Here is a 22,689-nt window from a genome sequence, read left to right on the forward strand (position 1 = left end):
ACCTCTGATGTCATTTACTCCAGCCTTAAATCAGAAGTAACACAGTTACAGTCAGTTATTTTCCCCCAGTTATATAAGTGTAACTGAGTGCATATGTAAAGCAAATAGGATTTGTTACTTGAGCACAATCTGACCTTTTATTTATTTATATATTTGTTTGTTTATTTTTATTCTGCACTCTGGCCTTGTCCATAAATTAATCTTGAGCCCAGTCTTGTAGTTCACTGAGTGCTTTGCTGCACCAGTGCAGAATTCTGCTCTCAGTAAATGTAGGAGGAAGGCCGAGGTAAGGTCGTAGTAGATATTGTGGCTCACCATGGTTTCAAGCACTATTTAGTGCTGGATGACTAAGAAGGCACTCCAGAATGGTTATGAAATCACATTACTAACTGCAGGAATGTTACCTGCCAATGCTGAAACTCAGAATATTTTGTAATAAAAATATGTTTAAAACTATAAACTCATCTCAATTGCTGAGATTATATCCGGGATTATTTTAGCAAACATTAGAGGGTTTAGCGGTTTTCAGTCTTAATTATGCTAAACAAGTGTGATCACGAACTGAAAGTATGTTGGAGAGAAAAAACTGTGACAACACATGTATCTTAGCAACATAGCTCACCCCAGAGAATATGGATGAATTCAGGCTACTGGCTGTGCCAAAAAAATGGATGTAGCATGAAATACAAAGGATGTTTAGAAATTAATGAACTGCAGTTTTCAATTACAAAGTATATTGAATCATCCTAGATTGAATTATTACACAGAACAAAAAAAAGGCTAATATAAAGGGCACAGTGCAGACTGCCATGAGAAGGCTGATGTGGATGTGAAATATTATGCATGAGGTAAGAAAATATTAACGAGATAAAAAGAAACATGCATAATGCCTGCACACTTTATATCCAGCTTTGAGACTCCTATTCCATGAATACTGCAAATTAACTCAAATCAAAGAGAGCTTTGTGGACCAAACAATTATTCTCACTAAATTTAAATTTAATTAAAAAGATATAAGGTTTTCATGTAAAAACTGCTTATGAGAACATGGCTTTGGAGGAGATTAGATAAAAAACTGTGTTTTTAAATTAATAATTTGTCTATGTAAATTTGTCGCTATCAGAAATTTTACTTCTGGTAAACAGTTGAGATTTATTGGGGTTCTTGACAAAAGGAAACGGTTTAGTATGAGGGTACCAAAATGGGGGGCATGAAATTTTGTAAGGGTGTCGTGTGATCAGCCCCACCTTCCCCCCCCCATAGCTTCCACTGCCTTCCCAGTGGCCTGTGCTGGCTCCCACAGCCTCTGTTGTCCCCCCTCCCTTCCCACAGCCTCCACTGCCACTGTTGAGGGAATGTGGCATCCTGCCTGCAACAGACCCCTCTGGGCCAATTAGACTGTGTGGAGGTGTCGCCGGGAGGCCCTGCGTCAGGCAGTGGGGGCAGCCAGCAAGCTCCTGGCTTGGTAAGGCAGCCAGCCTGGCCCCACAGTGCTCTGGCACCTGGGACTTCTCCCCCCACCTCCTGAGATGCAGATGTGGAGTGAGTGCTGCTCTCGGGGGGAGGGGCCGGATAGTGCTGTTGCACCATCCAAGTCGCACATGGCACAGCCTGGGATCACAACCTCCCTGCTCTATAATTCTGCAGCCAGTAGAGCAGCTAGTGCAGCACCTTGAAGGTGGTGATGCAGGTGAGCCCCCAGAGTCTCCCTGTGTGCTCCCTCAAGTGCCCCTCCCCCTTTGGTGCACCCTCTGAGTCCCCTGCATGGCCTCTTTGGGTCATCTCCCTGAACATCCCTTCCCCTTTGGGCAACCCCCTGGAACCCCCAACACTCCTTTCCCAAATGTACCACCCCTGCATTCCTCCTGTGCTCCTCCCTCAGGTTGTGGGGACCCTGATAATTGCAGGGCCAAAGAGTGGAGCTTGACATTAAAAGTTCACTCGCCCCTGGCTTAGCATATTGTGGAACACTCCAGAAATGGATCATAATTTGCTTCTAAGGTTTTTAGTAGTAGGTGTAATTATGGTGGAATTTGTATATTTGTTTTATGGCCCTGATTGTTTTTGATGACCAAATGTGGTATATTTCTGATAAGGGGACATACGATGAAAGATTACTGTAAATACAGTTTTCTCTTTTCATTATGTTATGCCTGTTTTGTCTATGCTAGAGCATGTTGCATTATGAGGTTTGTAAATGGCTTCAAAATACATTCTGGGATAAAATTTGCTCTGAGGAATAGCATCCCAACAAATAGTGAGGAATGCCTCACTAAAATAAATGTCAGTCGCCTGTTGGTCATGGTAGTGGAGGTTTGCACAGAGAAGAGAAGGCAAAGGGCTAAGAGAAGGGAATAAAGAAAGTCTACTATATGTTTGAGAGAGTTTGTCTGTCTGTCTGTCTGTTCAAGAACTTCTCCTGAATGTAAGAGCTAGGTCCACCAAATTGGGTAAACAGCTTCCTCTTATAGGTAAGGGTTTGATTGTGCCAGGAAATTGGGATGTGCCTGGAATGGGATTGCTTCTCATAAAACCATACAGAAAAGCGACAGAATCACCTGATCAGTGCAAGGGGGCTGGCTGGGGGGCACCCTCCCCCCCACGGGCTGCCCAGCCCCAAGCCTCCAACCCCATGGTTGCCCTTTAGGGAGGACTAGTGGGGGAGCTGAACCCCCTCATTGACATGGGGATATTGTTGGTTGTTCCTCTTCATCAGGGAGCAAGGGGAAAGTGCACAGTTTGCTGCATTCCTCGCTCTGGCTGAGGGCCACAAGGGGCAGATGAACCTGAACTGCCTCGGGGGGGCGGGGGGGAGAAGGGAGGGGAACATACACCCGTCTCCTGACTGGAGCTGCAATGGCCATGGAGAGGTGCTTTTCACCTGGCCCTCAGCTGAGGTGGGAGAGGGCTGGGGTAATCCTGTCTCCACAGGGCAGCCTGCACACCGAATTCCTCATGCCAACCCCACCACAGAGGAATGATTCAAATGAGGAAAGACAAAAATTGAGTTAAGAGCTCAAGCAGCACTGGGTAAATCTTCTGTTGATAAATAAATGTAATGAAATTCACTGCAAAAAAGTAAGTTGACAAAATGGAAAATGAAGATCGAGAAGCTACAAACTGTGCTCAGTGAAGGCAGTAAATTTAGGTCACGTGGCAACCTTGACTCCTTTCAGGATGCTGTTGCCACAGGTAAGAACTTTCCAGAACAGTATCTGCAAGCAATGTTTATTTACTGTTTTGTATTATTCTGGCACCTCTAAGCCTCGACCAGGTGCCCATTGTGCTAGGCACTGTACATAAAAATGCCGTCTCTGACCCAAACATCTCATAGTCTTTGTTTGTGACCAGGTGAGTGAGACATATGTGAATGGGAAAGGGAGTATGATATAGTAATGAAACAAGCCAACCTATGCCGTAAGCAACAGCCCTAGCTCATAGCCGTGTTCTGCTCTGGGTGAAGTCAACTCAGTAATGCTCATCTGTGCTTCAGACCTAGCTTTTTCACAGGCCATTCCAAGTTTTTAATGAATCCTGCCTCCCACAGGAAGGAAATCAGAGACATCCCCACTTCCAGTCCAATTACAAGGTGTGCAGTTCTTTGATCGTGCCATTTCTAGCATTAAGCATGCACGGGGAACAGGATGGTAGAACAAACATTGCTTAGCGCTTTGCTTCCTGGAAGGTGCTTGGGGACTGTGGTGGTCACCCTTATATATGAATCTATATAGTAGTTTGGGCTGTGAAGTACATAGAAAATGTGTTTTCTTCCCAGTATCAGCCCTTCCAGATTATGAAGAATAAATATAGGACCCTTGGTTATTCACCTAAGAAAGCGAGGAGCTGCTCCATTTTGAAGGCTGTTTGTTTTTATTGGAGCAGTGTTTGAGGCGATGCTTATGTACCTGTTTCTAAAGACTGTTCAGCTACTCGCTTATCTCAGATCACCAGTCACCTGAATAACTGAGTAACTGATCGCTCAGATTGGTGGAATGGTGAAAAGGGTCATGCTTTCAGTACAGGTGCTTGCCAACTCACTGCTGCTTGGTAAGATGGATGCAAGCAAAGAATGTGTATCTCAGTCCATCCAAATGTCAGGTCAGATATCCATGGGCAAACGATGTAGGCCATACCTAACGGATATCACAATATAATCTGTGAAGCAGTTGCTCTGCAGATTTGCTGTTATACTGGACACACAGGCTCCCACTACAACATCGTGGTCGAAAGGCCTATACAATCCCTGGATGTATAAATCGGGAAATACTAAGTTAGTGGTAAGGAGCTTGTGTCATCTCTGTATTTGGCATTTGTGCAATTGCTATTGGAATACTGCATCTGGTTCTGGTGTCCCCAGTTCAAGAAGGATGTTGTTACATTGGAGAAGGATCAGAGAAGAGCTGTGAAAATATCTGAAAGATTGGAAAAGATTCCCTATAGTAGTGATTTCCAAATCTCTTAGTGTAGCAACCCACCAATTGCATTTTGTCTTCAGGGGAATTTGTTTAGACCTGCGATTAGATACACAGAATGAGTGAGCGATACTATGTGTAAAAGAAAGTTACTATTTACTACTATTAATCCTACACCTATGCAGCAACAGTATTGATTTTGTATTAACGTCTTAAAAGCATGACTGTATTAAGGAGCAGTAATCTACGCTCTGCTGAGTCTTGCTGTCATATGTTAGAACTCATTTTAAGAAAGACTCCAGAGACTTTGTCCACATCTTCTCTGAAATATGGAGCCCAGAACTGCCACACAGTATTCGTACTACAGTTGAGGCCTTATCAGCACACAGTAGAATGGAAGAATTAGTCCTCAAGCCGTGTTTTCAAAGTTCCTTCTAATACATCTAAGAAAGATAAAAAGCAGTCAAGTAGCACTTTAAAGACTGGCAAAATGGTCCATTAGGTGAGCTTTTGTGGGACAGACCCACTTCTTCAGACCATAGCCAGACCAGAACAGACTCAGTATTTAAGGCACAGAGAACCAAAAACAGTAAGCAAGGAGGACAAATCAGAAAAAGATAATCAAGGTGAGCAAATCAGAGAGTGGAGGCGTGGGGGGGAAGGTCAAGAATTAGATTGAGCCAAGTATGCAGACGAGCCCCTATAGTGACTCAGAAAGTTCCCATCACGATTTAAACCATGTGTTAATGTGCCGAATTTGAATATAAAAGCCAGCTCAGCTGTTTCCCTTTCCAGAACGGTGCGATAATTCTTCTTCAGTAACACACATACCTTTAGGTCATTGACAGAATGCCCCATTCCATTAAAATGTTGACTAACTGGTTTGTGGATCTGGAGTGTTTTGATGTCTGTTTTGTGCCCATTGACCCTTTGTCTAAGGGAGTTAGAAGTCTGTCCAATATACAAAGCATCTGGGCATTGTTGGCACATGATGGCATATATGATGTTAGTAGAGGAGCATGAGAAAGTGCCCGTGATTCTGTGAGTAACCTGGTTAGGTCCAGCGATAGTATTTCCAGAGAAGATATGTGGACAAAGCTGGCAGCGGGTTTTGTTGCAGGGAAAGGTTCCAGGACTGGTATTCCTGGGGTATAGACTGTGGCTGTTCGTGAGGATCCTCATGAGGTTGGGAGGTTGTCTGTAGGAGAGAACAGGCATGTCACCCAGGGCCTTCTAAAGGTATGTGTGTTACTGAAGAAGAATTATATGCTTTTCTAGCTTGGTAGTGAGCCATGGGTGACTATTCTCTCAGAATTATTTTCCAACCAGTTATGCACTCACATTATGGTAGTTCCACCTAGGCTGTATTTCCCTAGTTTGTTTATGGGGTAGTGGTGCAAGACTGTATCAAAAGCCTTCTGAAGTAAAGATATACCATGTCTAGTGCTTCCCGTCATCCACTAGGTGAGTCACTCTGCCAAAGAAAACTCTTAGGTTTGCTTGACGTGATTTGTTCTTGACAAATCCATTAGCAAATGGATTTCTTAATTATTTGTTCCATGGTCTTTCTGGATACTGAAGTTAAGTTGATAGTTCAGTAATTCCCTTGTTGTCCTTATTCCCCTTTTTATGAGATGGTAGTGTATTTGTCCTCTTCTAGTCCTTTAAAATCTCTTCCCTTGTCCATGCATTTTTAAGATAATCACTAATGGCTCAGATATCTCCTCAGTCAGCTCTTTGTTTATTTCATGGTGCATTTCATCTAGTCCTGCCAATTTGAAACCTTCTAACGTGTCTAGGTAATTTTTAACAAATTCTTTCCCTATTTTAGCCTCAGGTTCTATTTCATTTTAATTGACATTCACTATTTCAGACTTCCAATACCTATTAATTTTTTGTTGAAAAATGAAACAAAAGAAGTCACTTTGCACTTTTGCAATTTCCACATTTTCTCTTATTGTTTTCCCCCCTTCATTAAGTAGTGGGCCTGTTCTGTCCTTGGTTCTGTCTCTTGCTTGTGAAGTATTAGTAATACTTCTTATGTATCATGTAATCCAATGATATAGGAAGAAAATGGTTTGCCATATTGAGCTTTTTGGTATCATTTACTGTTCAGTACAGTATAAGGTTTACTTGGCCCTGCCTGGGTGTTAGGGGCTGGATTGATGTTCTTTTGACGTCTCTTTCAGCCCTTCTGAGTCTGTTGTTCTCCAGCTCAGCAAATATTAGGGGTTTTTGGTTTAGAATTATCAATAAACAGTCATGGTGGACTGTTTTTGACAGTCTTTCAACTTGTCATTTCAACTTATTTCCAAAAGGGCAGTTTTGATAACTTGTATCTAAGGTTATGTCTAAACTGCAGGCCCAGAGGTCTTCCAACAGAAGCCTGCCTCTTCAGGAGCGTTCTGCTGACATCCCTTCTTCATTCCACAAGGAAGACGGGGATGTGTTGGCAGAGGGAATTTTACCGACATTTGGCCCCCTGTGGCCAGGCCAAATGTCAGGAAAGCCTCTCCTGATGGAACTGTCTGCAGGACATATGCAAATGTGTTCCACAATTTGCATATGTTTTGCCGACAGTTCTCTGCAATCTAGACATAGCCTACGTGAATTTATAACAAATCATGTTCGTAATAACAAACTAAATCAGCCTGTCCCAGAGCTGAATCATCAGCTCTGGTGATTGGAGGGTTGAAAAGCTGCATCTGAGGAGTTACAATTTTTTTAAATTGACTGTGTGAAGGTTTTATTTTTTATTTTAGAAGTGTGTTTATTGTATATGAAAACTGTGTTCAACCAAAACTTCTACCATGTATTTCATTTCTAAATCTAACCATCTTTTCTATTATTATGATCCTAAAATTCTTACTAAATTATTACATTGATATTCTCCATCTGTAATTAATAAAATAATAACACAAGCCATAATTCATGCTTTATACTCAGTGAAGGACTACACAACAATTTTTAATGGCTTATCTCCTGTTTTTTAGCTTAGTTTTGAGTCTGTTAATTTTTGAATTGACGGATTACATGTGAAAGAGATTTAGAATTAACGCTGAACTTTAAAGCATAACTGAATATTTTAGTAAGGGTTTTTTTAATCAAAAATAGCCTGTTTAAAAAATTGTGAAAAAATGTTGACATGTCTACATTTTTTATGAAAAGTTGCAAGTTTTATGAATTTTATTAAAACATCTGTGGAAAACAGTGTCAAAATGTACATGATTAACAACATATTTGACTGAAAAAAAGTTAACTATGCCAATCACTTTTTAAATTAAATTTTTACAAAAAAATTGAATTTTCGAACAAATCTTTTAAAACTGATCAATGGGTCCATTTCAGTCACTTTAAAATGAAAATATCTGGCATCCCAAAATTTGTCACAATATTTTCATTTTTCAGCCAGCCCTAAAAGCAAATTCATTTCCATATAGCTGTTAACTCAGAGTTACACACAATAAATATGTTTCAGTATCATCAGAGTGTTTTGTAAACATGATGCAACACTTAATGCAATATAACTGGAAATATTTTAATTTTTGAAGAGCTCTTTCTGCAGAAATGCGTTGTATTTAGAGATGTATTACATATTGATACAAGAGTTTAGGATTGTGTTTTATTTTTAAACTGCAAAATCCTGTTGTGGAGCTGACTTCAGATATGATACTATGGCAGGACAAACAGCAAATACATTCTTGGTATTTGAGGTTGTATGATCATTTCCATTCTAAACACCTGTTTTTAGATGTTCATAATGTTCTAAATATATCACCTTCCAGGCTAAAATTTCTGGAAATTCTGAGTTTCACAAAAATCATGTTCAAGGACAGTGAAAAAAAGTAAACTGGTCACAGATTCCAAAGTCAAGGCTTTGTAACCTTTATGGAACAAGCCTATAATTGAACTGCCTGGAAATAAGTTACTTGAAATGGAGATAACCTTCAGTAAAGACAAATGCCAAGTGTTGTACAGGAGAAAATTGGGGCTTGGTTTACCAAGTTGACTAATTTATTATCCTTCAGAAAATGTCTAGTGAGCCATAATAAAATACACTCACAAACTGTGCAGGCAAGGAAAGATTTTCTGCACATATGTGCATGGACTAACTTAGCTATTTAGTGAGAACAGCAGAAGGGGTTAAGTGGATAGCGAATCAGGTCTCTCTAAAAATCTCATTCCCTGACACACATGTAAGAGAGGCTGTGTTGCTGATTGTAAAGAAAAAGTATGTAATAAAGATGCTGACTAATGGTAAAATAAATTCCTTAGCATACACAGAATTTATTATATATAAAGTCTAAACCAACAAAAGAATATTGAATTACAGGAGTGAAAATACCGATGAGAATGACAAAAACTGCAAGATATTACGTATGTGTACCTAAGGTTGGAAGACATGGTTTGATACTGTATTTGAACGAGAACTCATGTGGTCCTAATACTGAATACTCTGTTATAATGAACAAGGAGTGAGAGGAAAGGTTGCCCACACAAGCTTGATTTTGGCATTTTCCAGTTTTGGAGAGTTTATGTGCACATCAGGAAGGAGCTATTATCATAATTTCTCACTGAGTAGTTTTACTTCACTGTTCAACACATACTGAATATATTGGCTTACTGTTTTGGAAGTACCATGTATGATACCCATTAAGTTATATGGTGACCGTGTTCAGCTTTATAATGTCTGTTGCTAGTTGCTCGGATAGTGACATATTAGAGAGCATTGTAAGCCATACAAAACATTTCTGTGTATGATACACTGTAAACTAAGATCTTACTGTTTCTGTGACTAGCAAAAATAAAGCTGTGTAGCCTAATTAAATCTTACTAAGAGAAACCAGGTCACAAGAAAAACAAGAGTAGCAAATACTACAACTTTGCAAAGGACTTCACAAATAAAATAAAAAAGAGCACAACTGTTCCCTTACAGCGGTTAGAGGGGCTTGTCTGTTGGTAAGAGACGCACTGTAGTTAGAGGTCATGGTTGCAGAAGCAAAGAGGGAGCTATATTGGTAGAGGGGACCAGAGGATGAAAGGTAGAATAGCATCAGAGGGGAGCCTGGCAGGAGCTGGGGAACTAGGTGGACGGTAGCACAGGGATGAATGGGAGCAGAGGGAGCGAAAGGGCTGGTGGAGGGGCAGAAAGGAAGAGAGGGAGACCAGAGGCCGAGAGGTGGCAGGAGGGTAGGAACAGAAGGAAAGAAAAGTCAGGAGTTTTGGTGAGGAGGCTGGGGACAAGCAGACTAAGGGTACAGGAGCAGCAGGATCTGTAACCATTAAACAACACTTCCCTATCGCAAATATCCGTGAAACCCATTGGTAAGGAGTCTTATCTAGTCACTCGAGTACGGAGGGGACTAACTGTGACCCCAGAGGCTACATCCAGTCCATTAGAACCTTCAATCTGACCTCCAAGCTCCAAGAAGGAGGCACCAGCCCTACTCCTTGGCAGCATGGAGATTGAGGGCAGCTAGTCACTGGTTCCTGCCCCACCCTCACAGCCTCAGCTCCCTTAGTGCCTCGGCAGTGCAACTGCATGTATAGCTGGGCAGCTGAGGCAGGGAGCCAGAAGATTTGGATAGGGACAGGGTTACAGGTGCAGAAAAGGGATGGGAAGCAGTGGGGCTTGTATTGGAGACAGCAGGTCCTGGGGCAGCTGGGCAGGGAGCAGGGGAGGATGGATAAGGGTGGGTGATCAAGCCATGTCTGACAAGGGACTCATAGCCTCTCCAGCATTCCCTAACTAGCCTGCTGTAGAAGATGATAACCTAATAGTTGTAGAGGTCGAAAGGCCTGAATCCTGCTAATGAGCCAAGCTGTGGGTCAATATGTCTTCACATAATAGAATTTTTGTTTTTTCTATTTTTTTTTAAATTAAGAAGTAACATCCAAAAACTTCAATGAAAGAAAACCAAGGTTGCAAACCAAACATGCAGTTAGGAACAGCCAGAATTAAGGTTTCTGGTGCAATTTAAATTTTGAAGTCTTGTGTACATACATAGAAGTCTCTGATTTCATAATCACATGCTATTTTTCCTAGTTATTTAATGCTTGACTTGGCAACTTTATTTAACATAGTTTGGTTGGATGTAAAAATATAGCATATGCAATATAAAAATACTGATATAAGATATGTACAATATATGTACCTATAGATGTGTAATCACAAGAAAATACCTTGTAATCAACAACATGAAGCTAATTTATGTAAGGTTTTTAACCCAGGATATGTAGATTTTTCTAGCTCAATGTATTTTAATTCTAACACTACTTTATCTTAAAGCCACTTTTCAGATTACAAACCTTTTTCATAATTACATCAGTGAGGCGGTGATGTTGGATGGTTTTTCCTGTTGGATGGTTTTGTTTACCTTTTATTGGTGTTCACTAGATTTAATTTTCTAGGCCCCAGAAATCATTTCTGCTAATGTGACTCTAATGTGTAATTGAAAAGAAATTAGTCTTTAGAAATAGGAAGAAGGAAATTGACACATGGGAAAAAATTGCATTAAGCTACAGTCAAAGGACAAAAAGGAAAAATAATTTTAAATAACTTATTTATAGTGTTAGAAGAACTAACAAGAGTATGTTCTGATAATTGAGTGCAAATTTACTGTTAAAGAATGGCTGGCTCATTTCTTCTAGGAATTGTGCTGGAAAATATATTATTTTCTTGCTAGGTCAGTGCATGTTCAGAGCAGTGTCTGTGCTTTTGGTTTTTTTAAACGGGTGATTGAAATGAAGAGAAGCTTGGGTGGTAGTGGCTATATTTGGTTCCTAGAACAAGTCTGTTCATTGCTGAGCTGGTTGTCACTGGGAGCCCTTTGCAACAGATGTCCCTGGAACAGCCCTTTGGCTTTAACTGTATATTACTTAATAGTGAAGGCTGCCAGATGTGGTAATTTAGTGTGGAATTGTGATATGTCGTCTTAACCAGAAATGTGTGGCTGAGATGAATCATACAACTTCTGCACTCGGAAGTAGTGTGTGTGAGTTGTATGGCCAAATCAGCTTCCACACACCTGTGTGAGCATCTCCTTCCCCACCTGTTTCCACACATGTGCTGTCGTAGCCGCTCCCAGCCTCTGCTACTTGCCTGGAACCATCTCCTTCCCACCACATCCATTCCACTATGTGTGACTCTACAGACCAGGATTGAGAGAAGAGAGCACAGGAAGTGGATTCATATTAGGTATGTCAAAACTGAGGCCAGATACCACTGTAGAGAGAAATGGTTAAAACTGATCGATCCTAGCAGCAGTTGGACAGTTGTTTTTCTGTAGAGGGATGGCAGGAACAGATCCCAGCAAGAGATTCAGGCATCAGTGTTCAGAGCCTGGCTAACCAATCCCCTGCATGAGTTTAACTGCACTGTTTTATGTGGCCGGTCTAGGAACCAACTGCTGCATTACAAAGGATGTCTGTAGCCAGCATACTGGCTCATGGCTATCCAAAAGCAATGTTCTTGGAGTAGCATTGGGTGAAGCATCTGTTCTGCATCTAAACCAACCTGGCTTTGAGCTTCCAAATACTTTCCAAACCTGGCAGGAGATATTGGTCAAGGAGGGAAATCATTAAATCATGCTCAAGTTTCTGAAGATTCTCACAGCTCACAATTGCTGGCTCCATGCAGCTTCTGCTCAGCCTTTGCACACCCATTTGAGGCGTCACACATAGACTGGTGGGATATAAAACATGGTCAGCTCTCGCTCTTATTGCAGAGAAGGGAATGCTTCTGGGTTAGAGTTAGATGGGTAAGGAAGAGGAAATGAGGATTGCACCCCGAGAAGCTGGACATGTCTGTGCATGCAGGGCTCTCTGTTAGCCTGTTGTCTGAATGCTTAGTGTCAGCCACAGATTGTCCAGTGTCAGCCAGCTCCTCCAGTGCCCTTAGCATTCTGTAATCATTTACACCCGTTCTAAATGGGTGTGAAACACTAAACTTCTGCTCAGATTTTACACCCCTTTCCACTCATTTTGTGCTCGTGTGCACATGCAGGGCAACAGCAAATCCAGTCCCAGATCTTTGGGTGAAAAAAGGTAGTTTAATCCTGGTTGGATACATTTTAAGTGGCGAGATCTCCACTGCAGAGAAGAAAAAGCTGACACTTCGACTCCGTAGGCTTAAGGTTGTTAAACACGTTTATGTAACAAACACGAGAATAGTGTCATAAATGAGAAACAGTCTGCACTGACTGCTAGGCTCAGCATTAATACACTTTGGTTCCAGTTTTCAGCATCCCTGCATAGGAAAAAAGAGTGCTGTTTCTTTAGTCCCTCATGGGTTACCTTTTTCACAGTATTTTTAGCATGAAAATGTATTGCCATCTCCTTTGCTTTTAAATGATAAAAAGATGCCATTTTGGAATTATGCATGACTCAGTCATTGCTCATTATCTTCCTGCTGATATTTTTCCTTGAGCCAGCAAGTAAGTCTTACATGGGAGGAGGTAAAGTGGGTGAGTTAAGAAATACAGTACTTAAATACTATTTCTGTTTATTCATTGGCTAGGTGCCTTTGTAATGTGACCAATCTAATCCATCCCTGGCTGCTAGAGCCCAGCCTGCCACCCCTCCTTGCTAGACTGAGGTTAGCAGAGTGTCTGTTGCTAGAAACTGATTATATGCAGTATGTGAGCATCTTTCATTCAAAATGGACCTCAGTGAATTGAGTAGGAATGAAAGCTTCTAGAAATGCATTATTTGACTAAATGACATATTTTAAATGGATGAACAGACTCTGGGCTTTCTTACTTTAAGAGTGACTCCAGTTTTATTGGTATTCAGACCTTTAAGTTTTAAAAGCTCCTATAGGAACCCTGTAAAAACAGAAGCCAGAAGAATCTGCCTAGTTACATCAGCCTTTTAATAAGAAGTGCATCATTATTGTCACTATGAACGTGTCTTTCTCCAGATCAGTTTAGGTTTCTGAAGTGTTTTTCTCTTTTTTTGAATTCTGATTCATCTCCAAAGAGCACAGATCAATACAGCTTGTTATTTTTCTTTCCTGTCAATTTTAAAATGCCATCCAAAGAGTCTTGGTCAGGGCAAAAAGCTAATAGACCTGCAGTTCACAACTCAAAACAAGAGACCCATCAACAAGATTTATTGATAGCAGCCTTGGGAATGAAACTGGGGTCTCAGAAGTCTTCTGTGACAATTTGGCAACCTCTGAAACTCTTTGCTTATTCACAGTTGACATCACTTGTCAGAAGAGCAACCCTGAAAGAAAATGAACATATTCCAAAATATGAAAAGGTACACAATTTCAAGGTAAGAAATTATCCTACTTTTTTCAGTTTATAAGTACAGAACATGGTTTATAGTTCTGGAATAGCTTCACAATGCAAGTAAATGTATGCAGTATGGTTTCTTAAAAACTTAAGCTAAAATGTTCTTGCTAGCTAAAGCAATTAGATTTTTAAAAACTAATCAGCCGTGAAACTGAGCTTTTATTATGGAATGCTTAAATATATTTAATTGTTGAGATCCTACTTACTGTACCTCAGGTATCTACGGTAATTAAAATTGTTTCTATATGTAGAGGGAGAAAAGTTGCAGTGAGATAGAATGAAGTTATCTGCTAATTATTATTTTAGCTTAATTTTATTTGTGATACAAAGACATCAGAATACCTTTGTTCAATCTTTGATTAGAGGCTTAAACAGATCTTATCTCTGTTTGTCTCTGGTAAATAGCACTGGATATAAGAAACATATTCTGTTGCATCTGGATTGAGCAGATGGTCTCCATTTCCCTTAGTTTCTGGCTTTTCTCCTGTGTTAATGTATTGACTCTGATGAAAAGAGTGTGGTTTACCAAGGGATTATTAAAGTGGCTGACACTAGCACCTACTCTTCATTTTAATATAATTTGCCTTCACTTTTTTATAGCTTCTAATTATTGTTCTAATGTGTTTTTGTAAATATATTCCTCCTTCATCCATTAAGAGGCAAGCATGACAATAAACATACTGTGTATATGCTTGTGCTAATTATCATGTCAAATCTTAGAAATTCAGCTTTTTGCAACCAATTTCATCACATAATAAGCTGTCTGTATATGCAAAACTGGATAAGTGATCTGAGTGATTATCATACTAACTTAACAGAAGTGCCTGGAAAACAGATTTTTTTTTTTTAGGGTAGCCGCGGTGGGCAGGGGGGGGCATGTTTCTGCTCCAGGTTTTGTAAAATATTAGGGCAAGAGGAAAATATTGACTTTTTAGCAAGAAATCTGATGACATTCACTTAATTTCTGTTTCATTTTCCATATGTTTTGCTTACAGTTCCAATAGTCAGACACTCTTCATCTGATTGTTTTAAAATCTGTCTTCTAGCTCTCAAGTTCTACCATCAAAAATTGGAAACATTTATGATCACTATATTTTGTTGGACATGACTCCTTCAATAGGTTAAAAATTGAAAATACAAAATATTATATAAAAAGAGAAAATTAGCTTGTAATATGAACATTTGGTACTGAATAATCCTGTTGCTTGTCAATTAAATCCATGGTATATTTTTGCAAGAACCTGGGTTGTACAGGTGACTTAAAATGTTGCCTTGCAACTAAGACCTTTGCCTTAGATTTTCAGGATAATCATAGGTGCCCAAAGATGCTGATTTGCCATGAGTATCCATATTCCCATGTACATGGGAAATCAGTATATATTATATAATGTTTTCAGAACAGAAGTATGTGCTGTTTCATACAGTAGCTAAGAAAGAAAGCAGTATATAAGCTTAAACATAAAAGTATCTATCAATGGATCTATCTATATATTTATAAATATGTCTAGATGGATCTATAGTTGTTTCATTTTGTACACTGCTTTCTTTCGTAGCTGCTGTTATGAAATAGTACATATTTCTGTTCTGAAAATACTCAGTTGGTTTGATTGTTCTTCGTCTACCTTTCTTAAGTGGATTTTTTTGTAACGTTGTCTTTGTAAATTTTAATGCATGCTAGCTGCTTTAACATACTGTGTGATTGTAAGTAGTAAATAGTTCAAAATCTTTCCATCAGGAAAATTATTTTATTATCACTATTGTACTGCTTGTTCCTTAAATGTACGCCTGCTAGAAAATACACCTATTAAAAGAATACTATTTCTTCCATCAAGGCATTAAAATCAAGTACCTTTCATTAAGCAAATTTCAAAAAGAAACATAATTCTTCCCAAGAACAGGAGCTTGTATACCAGAGGGCATATGACAGTAAATTTACCTATGAAAGGGATATTGTCATGAACGGTAAGCCTAAAAGCTGCCCATGATCCCCATTTACAATGGCTTTAAAAATACCTATTTTTGTTTCTTTTTTAAACTGCAAACCCTCCAAACTTGTATCAGAGTTCTGATACCACCAGTGAGTGGTAGATTGTGTGGCTCCCTCCCTTGTTGCTGAATATGACAGTCAGATTGTCATCCTAAAAGTATAAATATAACATTTTAAATCACTAACTAAATATGTCAGGTCACTATAGCAGAATGGTGGGCTGTTTTACCAGCTCGGGAAAGGAAGCAAATACCCTAACCATGTCATTGGTAAAACCCTTGCCGCAGAGCAGGATTTGGTGTTTGAACGCAAAACCCATAAATTACACAAAATAAAGCAACTCGATGGACCACACTGAATGCAGTCTGTCCCCCCGGCCACACGCACACACTCCCTAGCTTTTTCGCTTTGCATCCTCCAACCAGGGAAAGAGAGGACACACACTTTTCACTACTTGGGATCAGCCTTCTCTTCTATTCCCAGCCATGTGGTAGGCAGGGGATCTCAACATCACTTTTTGCCAGGATAGAGATGTCCTGGAAATGTTTTATTTTTCCCTCTAGATTCCTCCCGTATCTTACACTTGAATTGGAAGGCTTCTTTACTGCCTGTCAGAGCTGTTGCGTAGCACTGTGTATGTACATTCAGTAACAGGGTTTTGGTTATATAAACTTTACTATTAACAACAAAATAAGCCACTGCAAGCATTGTAATTACAAAAAACATGTTTAAAATGGGATTTTATTTAACAATGATTAAATAGTGAGACTTGAAGGTGAATGGAAATGATAAATGTGGCTTAAACTAGATCTGGCCGTATTGATTATTTGGTGTATTTAGCTTTTAGTCTATTTGTCCCACTTATTGTGTAGTCTGGCATGCAGTATTATTTTTCATTTGGCAAAACAAAGCAGAGACATTTGTTGAATCATCTGTATGATTCCAACCTTCCATCGACCATAAAAAGGCCTCTCTGTATTTAGATTCATTTCACATTATGGGCATGACCCAGTAGCTTCTAAAATCTACTTGTCAGTTTTGTGCTGTAACCCAGTAGCATAGAATGAGTTTCTTTCCTTTTGGGGGCTAAGGACAGGCCTGTTCTGAGTGTTTGTTTTTTGTTTGGTATTTGAAGCCAGGAAGAGAGAGGGGTAGTTGAAGCTGAGGATGTTATGCTGGTTATAGTGGGAAAAGCTTTGCCAAATAGGACAATTGTGCAGTACAGTAGGGTCTCACAATTTGCAAACTTAATGTTCGCGAATTCAAGTATTCGCGAGCGGTCACTGCCCCAGGGTGTCGGGCAGGCACGCCGGCAGCCGGGCTCCAGGTGGGCGTGGATGCCATATTTGCCAAATTCAGTATTTGCGAGGGTTCTTAACACAGAACCCTCGCGGATGTTGAGACCCTACTGTATTTCCTAAAGTGGTCAGACATTAGATTTTTCTGATCTCTTCTAGAGGTACATTCCACAGTTGGATCCTGCAGCTGTGACTGATTAGTCTCCACCTGTTACAAGTTCTCTTCTAATTAATGTAAACTGTGCTGTCCCTGGAGAGCACAACTGTCCTGGTAGTTTGTAGCTAGAGATGCTGTTTCTAATATAGCTGAGACCTTATCCATTAATAAAATTAAGATTAAGGTGAAGGACTTGAGCTGGCTGCAGAATCAAACTACAAACCAGTGTTGGGACGGGGCAAGCTCACTTTAGTAGAAACTGACTTGGGCTTCTGGACTGTATGATCTCTAAGTCACATACTTATTCCGAACCACAGTTTGAAGAACAAATTGGATTAGTAGAACTGTGCCGAGACTATGGAACTGAGGCTAGTCTTGTGCATCTGCAATAAAGAAACATGTAATATTCTTTTTAGATTGAATGTGTTATGTTTGAGATACATGCAATTTCTTTCCGGGGGAATGACTGCTTGCATCCAGCTTTGAGAATCCCTCCCATTTTCTGTCATCTGAATCACCTCCATTCCTAAAATGCTTGTTCAATACAAAGATTTTTCCTCTTCCATGGCCCCCACATATCTTTTCATGGTAACATTTGTCTCCTGACTGGGATGTATTCACCAGCACTCCACTTCTCCCTGCTGCGAAAGTTGGATGTGTTTTTTCCACCAAGGTTAGGGAAGAATAATAATTTCCAATAGTTGTTAAGGGACATAAACATCAGGACAAGGAAAGAAAAAATTATTTAGGGTCATAGAGAGAGGGAGTATAATTAGGAGGCATGGAAAGAAGGTAAGTAAAGACAAATCTTAAGATGAACAGCATGAAACCTTTCTGTCAGCAAGATGTGTTAGCCTGTGGGATCATCTCCCAAGGGAATATAGTCGAAGCTCCATCGCTTGGCAGATTTAAAACCAGACTGGACAAAACACTAGCAAATATATTGTAGGGAACAATTTTACAGTGCTAGGAAGTTAGATTGTCTAATCTTGGAGGTCTTGTCCTCCTCTGGATGCTTCATAGGCCTGGGGGAACTGATAATTTGGATCTCCCTGGACTTGTTTTTTGGGTAATGCCATTGGCCTCTTGATTCTTGAGGAATGTGAATCTTGCTAGGAGAATTCTGCAGATATTTCACAAATGTCAATATTTCAAGGTGTGAAAGTACTTTTCTACCTAGGTTAGTTCTGTACTTCTGCTGGAGCTTTACTGGAGCAAGGAGAAGTTTATGTATGACCTAGCAGGGCTGGAATTGTGGTAACCGTATATACGTTTTCCTGTGGTTTTTTTTTTTCTGTCGGTGTTGTCTTGTTTTGTGATTAATTAAAAGGAAATATGTCTTGAGAACATTTTTGTGCAGCATTGGCATTTGACATGTTGTTGCCTTTATTGCTATGCTACTTAGGCTACATCTACACTAGAGGATTTTGTTAACAAAACTGGTATTTTGTCAACAAACGCCACAGAACATCTACATTCCCAAGGTGTTCTGTCAACAAAAAATTGACAGAACAAGGGACTTTGGATGACAGCATTATCCTGCTCCTCACGAGGAAGAACGCCTCTGTCAGCAGAGACAAAAAAGCAGGCATGTAACACTTTAAAGACTAGCAAAATAATTTATTAGGTGATGAGCAGATCCGATTCTTCCTATCTGGGAATAGTGCTGAAAGTGACCTGGCATGATAAGTATATAACAGAGAGGCAGAAAACAACAACAAAAAAAACGACAAATCAGCTAGGAAGTGGGGGCAAAGGTGGTGAAGAAAATTACTTACTCCAAGTGTCTGTCAAGTTAAGTTGACTTGCCTGAGATCACTACAGATATCAAAGATGGGGAAGCTGTCTTTGTAATGCATAAGGGAATTGTTACCTCTATAAAGACCAAATCCCCAAGTGTCAAATTTGAGAATAAATTTCGGTTCAGATGTCTCCCTCTGTAATCTGGCGTTAGAGTTTTTTTGTTGTTGGATGACAAGTATCGGAGAGGTAGCCATGTTCGTCTGTATCTTCAAAACAAAAAGTCCTGTGGCACCTTATACTTATAGACTAACAGATATTTTGGAGCATCAGCTTTCATGGGCAAAGACCCACTTCGTCAGAATTCGCCAGAAGTGGCAGCTGGTGGCACACTCAGCCCCGAACCCCGGGGAATGAGCGGCTGCTGGCACTCCCAGCCCAGAGCCCTGGAGAAGCAACGGAGTGCCAGAACTCCCCATCCAGAGCCCCGGAGAAGCCATGGCTGCTGCACTCCTGACTCCGGAGCCCTAGGGAAGTGATGTTCCCAAGTAATTGAACTTGCAAATGTCGCAACCTTGCTGTATTCATGTTCCTAAAGTCTGATTTGTGTCCATTCATTCTTTGGCAAAATGATTGTCCCATCTGTCTGGTATACATAGCAGAGGGGTATTACTGGCACGTGATGGCATATATAACATCAGTGGATGTATAGGAATATGAGCCCCTGATCTTGTAACTGATGTGGTTAGGTTCAGTGATGGTGTTTCTGGAATAAATATGTGGCCAGCGTTGGCAATGGGGTTTGTTACAAGGGAGATTCCAGGATTAGTGCTTCTGTGGTAGGGCGTGTGTTTGCAAGTGAGAATTGTGCTGAGGTTAGGCGGTTTTCTGTAGGACAGCACAAGCCTCTCACCCAGAGCCTCTGAGAGTGTAGCATCATGTTCCAGTATAGGTTGTAGGTTGCCAATAATGCACTGGAGGGGTTTGAGTTGGGGAACTGTAGGTGATAACAAGTGGTGTTCTGTTACTGACCTTCTTGGGCATATCTAGAAGTAGCTGTTTGTTAGGTATCCATCTGGCCCTGTCAGTCTGTGGTATTTTGTTTTGTTTTGTTTTTTGTTTTTATGTCTCCCAGTGAGTAATTTAGTTTTACAAGGAGATCTTGATGTCTTTGGTCTCTGTCAGTAGGATTAGAGTAGATGCATTTGTATCTAATGGGCTTCACTATGATGTGTCCCCAATGGAAGCTGGAGGCACATAGGTAAGTGTGTGGTCACTGGGTTTCCAGTAGAGAGTGGTATTGATTTGGCCATCAGTGATTTGTACTGTGGTGTCCAGGAAATGGATCTCTTGTGCGGAATAGTCAAGGCGGAGATCGATGGTGGGGTGCAGATTGCTAAAATCTCTGTGGAATAATTTAAGAGTCTCTTTACCCTGGGTCCAAATGATAAAGATATCATCAATGTAGCATAAGTAAAGGAGGGGCAATAGGGGAAGAGAGCTGAGGAAACATTGTTCTAAGTCAGCTGTAAAAACACTAGCATACTCTGGGGCCATGCAGGTGCCCATAGCAGTGCCGCTGATTTGGAGGTATAAATTGTCCCTAAATCGGAAATAGTTATTGGTGAGAATAAGGTTACATAGGTCAGCCTCCAGATTTACCATGGTAACATCCGGAATAGTGTTCCCAATCGCTTGTAGTCCATCTTCATGTGGAATATTGGTGTAGAGAGCCTCTAGATCCATGGTAGCAAGGATGGTATTATCAGGAAGATCTGTCAACACAAAGCCAGTCTGGACGTTCTGGGGGAATGTCTGTCAACAGAAAAGGCCTCCAGGGCACTGCACAGGTGAGCTGGGGGATACCTGGTCCACAGGAAGCAGAGCTCCATGGTCCCTGCCTCCAGCCATTCTTAAAGCTGCAGGGAGCCCAGGGAACTCTGTGGTAGGAACCTGAGTGTTGGCGCAACAGCATATTGCACGGCTCCCTCCAGCACCAGCCAGCAGCATGGCAGAGGCACAGGTGCCATGAGACCCTCCCCCCCCGTCTCAGGGGACCAGCCAGAGGGATCTCAGGAGCCACCCTGGGACACACCCTCCTTAACCCCAAAGCCAAGCACTGCAGTGCCCCCACTGGCCATTGTCCTGGCGGCACAGGACCACCCTGCCTGCACTAGGGGGCAAGTGTGGGCCAAAGTAAAAGAGCTCCAGCAGGACTACATCCAGGTCTGCGACCTGCCCCTTCCTAAAGGGAGCTGCACGCGCTCCTGGGGGCAGATGACCTATCCCCTCCACCTGCCCCTCTTGACACAGCAGAGGAGCACCCCCCCCTGCAGCCAGAGCTGGAGCCCAAGGAGGAGGAGTAGCCCAGCACCCAACCCTTGCTGGAGCCGGAGGCAGAGATGGAGTCCAAGGTGAGTGGCAGCACCCAGCTCATTGCGCTTGAATCAGGCCCCTCCAGCCAGGTCGTCTCTGGGACGTCCCCAGAGCTGGGCGAGGGTCCCTTTAATAAGTGCCCAATGCGTCACACACTGCAGAGCATTGGAGGTGGGCACAGACCAGGCGTGCTGCAAGTGTCACCAGGCCAGCTCGGGCTGGACGTCACTCTGCGGTCCCAGCACATGCAACCGTTTGCAAGGTGGTGTGCCTCACCCAGACGCAGCAGGCACCCCCCGGGCCTGGATGCCAGCCTCTTGCCAGACCCATGGCAGGCCAGACAAGCCCAGGGGATGGGGCCCGGCCAGCCCCTGCCACGACTGGAAGTGGGCTAGTCACACGGGCCCCAGCCTGATCCCAGACAACCGAGGGGTGCGGGTCCTGGCACATGGGCATGCACCCAGGCACGTTCTGGCAGGTCAGCGCCCGCTCCCGTGGGCACCACTGCAAGCCGCATATGTGTGAGGAGAACCTGGGGAGGTCCAGGCTGCGCCCAGCTCACCCCTCTGTGGCCAGACACTCCCCCTGGGCGGCTAGCCTGTCAAATGGAGGGAGGGAGGGAGGGCGTGCCGCAGTCAGCACAGTCGCCCTTGTACCACGGAGTCACCATGTGGCAGGCCCCACTGTGCAGGCTCCAGCCAGGCCCACCCCCCAGCACCAGAGTGAGGCAGCCCCAAGCAAGCACCAGGGCGAGCTGACAACCTCCCACCAAGAGAGCGGGCCTGCAGCTAGAGGGGCCTTCACCAGGCTGCCACCCTCTGGAGGCTCACGGACCTCTTGGAGTACCAGCTGCAGGGCGACCAGGAGTGGCAGTCACAGTCCTGGGACCAACTGATGTCCCACTTCAATGCTGCCCCAGGTGTCTGGTGGGACCTGTTGGCCTAGCTGCCTGTTGCTGTCGCCGCAGACCCTGCCACCACCACTCCCCCCACCTCTAACCCCGCCGGCCATCCTGCAGGGCTTCCTCGAGTTTTAGCAGTGGCTGAGGGCCAGGCCCACGCCCTGTTCCCTACGCTTCCTCTGCTGACCCAGACCCTACTGCAGCCCCACTGCATCCATACATTCCTGTGCTCCCTGCCCAAACCCAGCCCCACCAGGGACCCAGAACCTATGGCAGGAGGGGATCCTTTCCCAAGGCCGACACTGCTCAGGGTCCCATTCCCCATGGGGTCGCAGCTCCCCACCCTCTCCATGGACAGAGGCTCCCCCACCCCATCCCAAGATTCCCCATCCTAAGCCTCACACACACTGTATATAGTTCACTGTTTTCTCACTGTTTATAAATAGTTTTGTGTTACGCTGTGTATTTTCACATCGTTTATCTTTCTTTAAGTGGAAAGGTTATTCAACCAGCATTCCC

General features: G+C 42.3%; 1 protein-coding gene across 2 annotated transcripts in view; it reads left to right on the plus strand.

Moving 5' to 3' along the window:
- The window catches only part of CHN1 (chimerin 1), a 188,063-nt gene that overhangs the window by 133,076 nt on the left and 32,298 nt on the right, over nucleotides 1–22,689 (plus strand). For both annotated transcript variants that reach the window (XM_075001827.1, XM_075001826.1), the window contains exon 8: nucleotides 13,614–13,691. In XM_075001827.1, coding sequence (XP_074857928.1) covers nucleotides 13,614–13,691 — 78 coding nt within the window. The remainder of the gene's footprint in view (nucleotides 1–13,613; nucleotides 13,692–22,689) is intronic.

Source organism: Carettochelys insculpta, chromosome 8 (assembly GCF_033958435.1).
Source record: "Carettochelys insculpta isolate YL-2023 chromosome 8, ASM3395843v1, whole genome shotgun sequence".
In the NCBI taxonomy this organism is placed as follows: Eukaryota; Metazoa; Chordata; order Testudines; family Carettochelyidae; genus Carettochelys; species Carettochelys insculpta.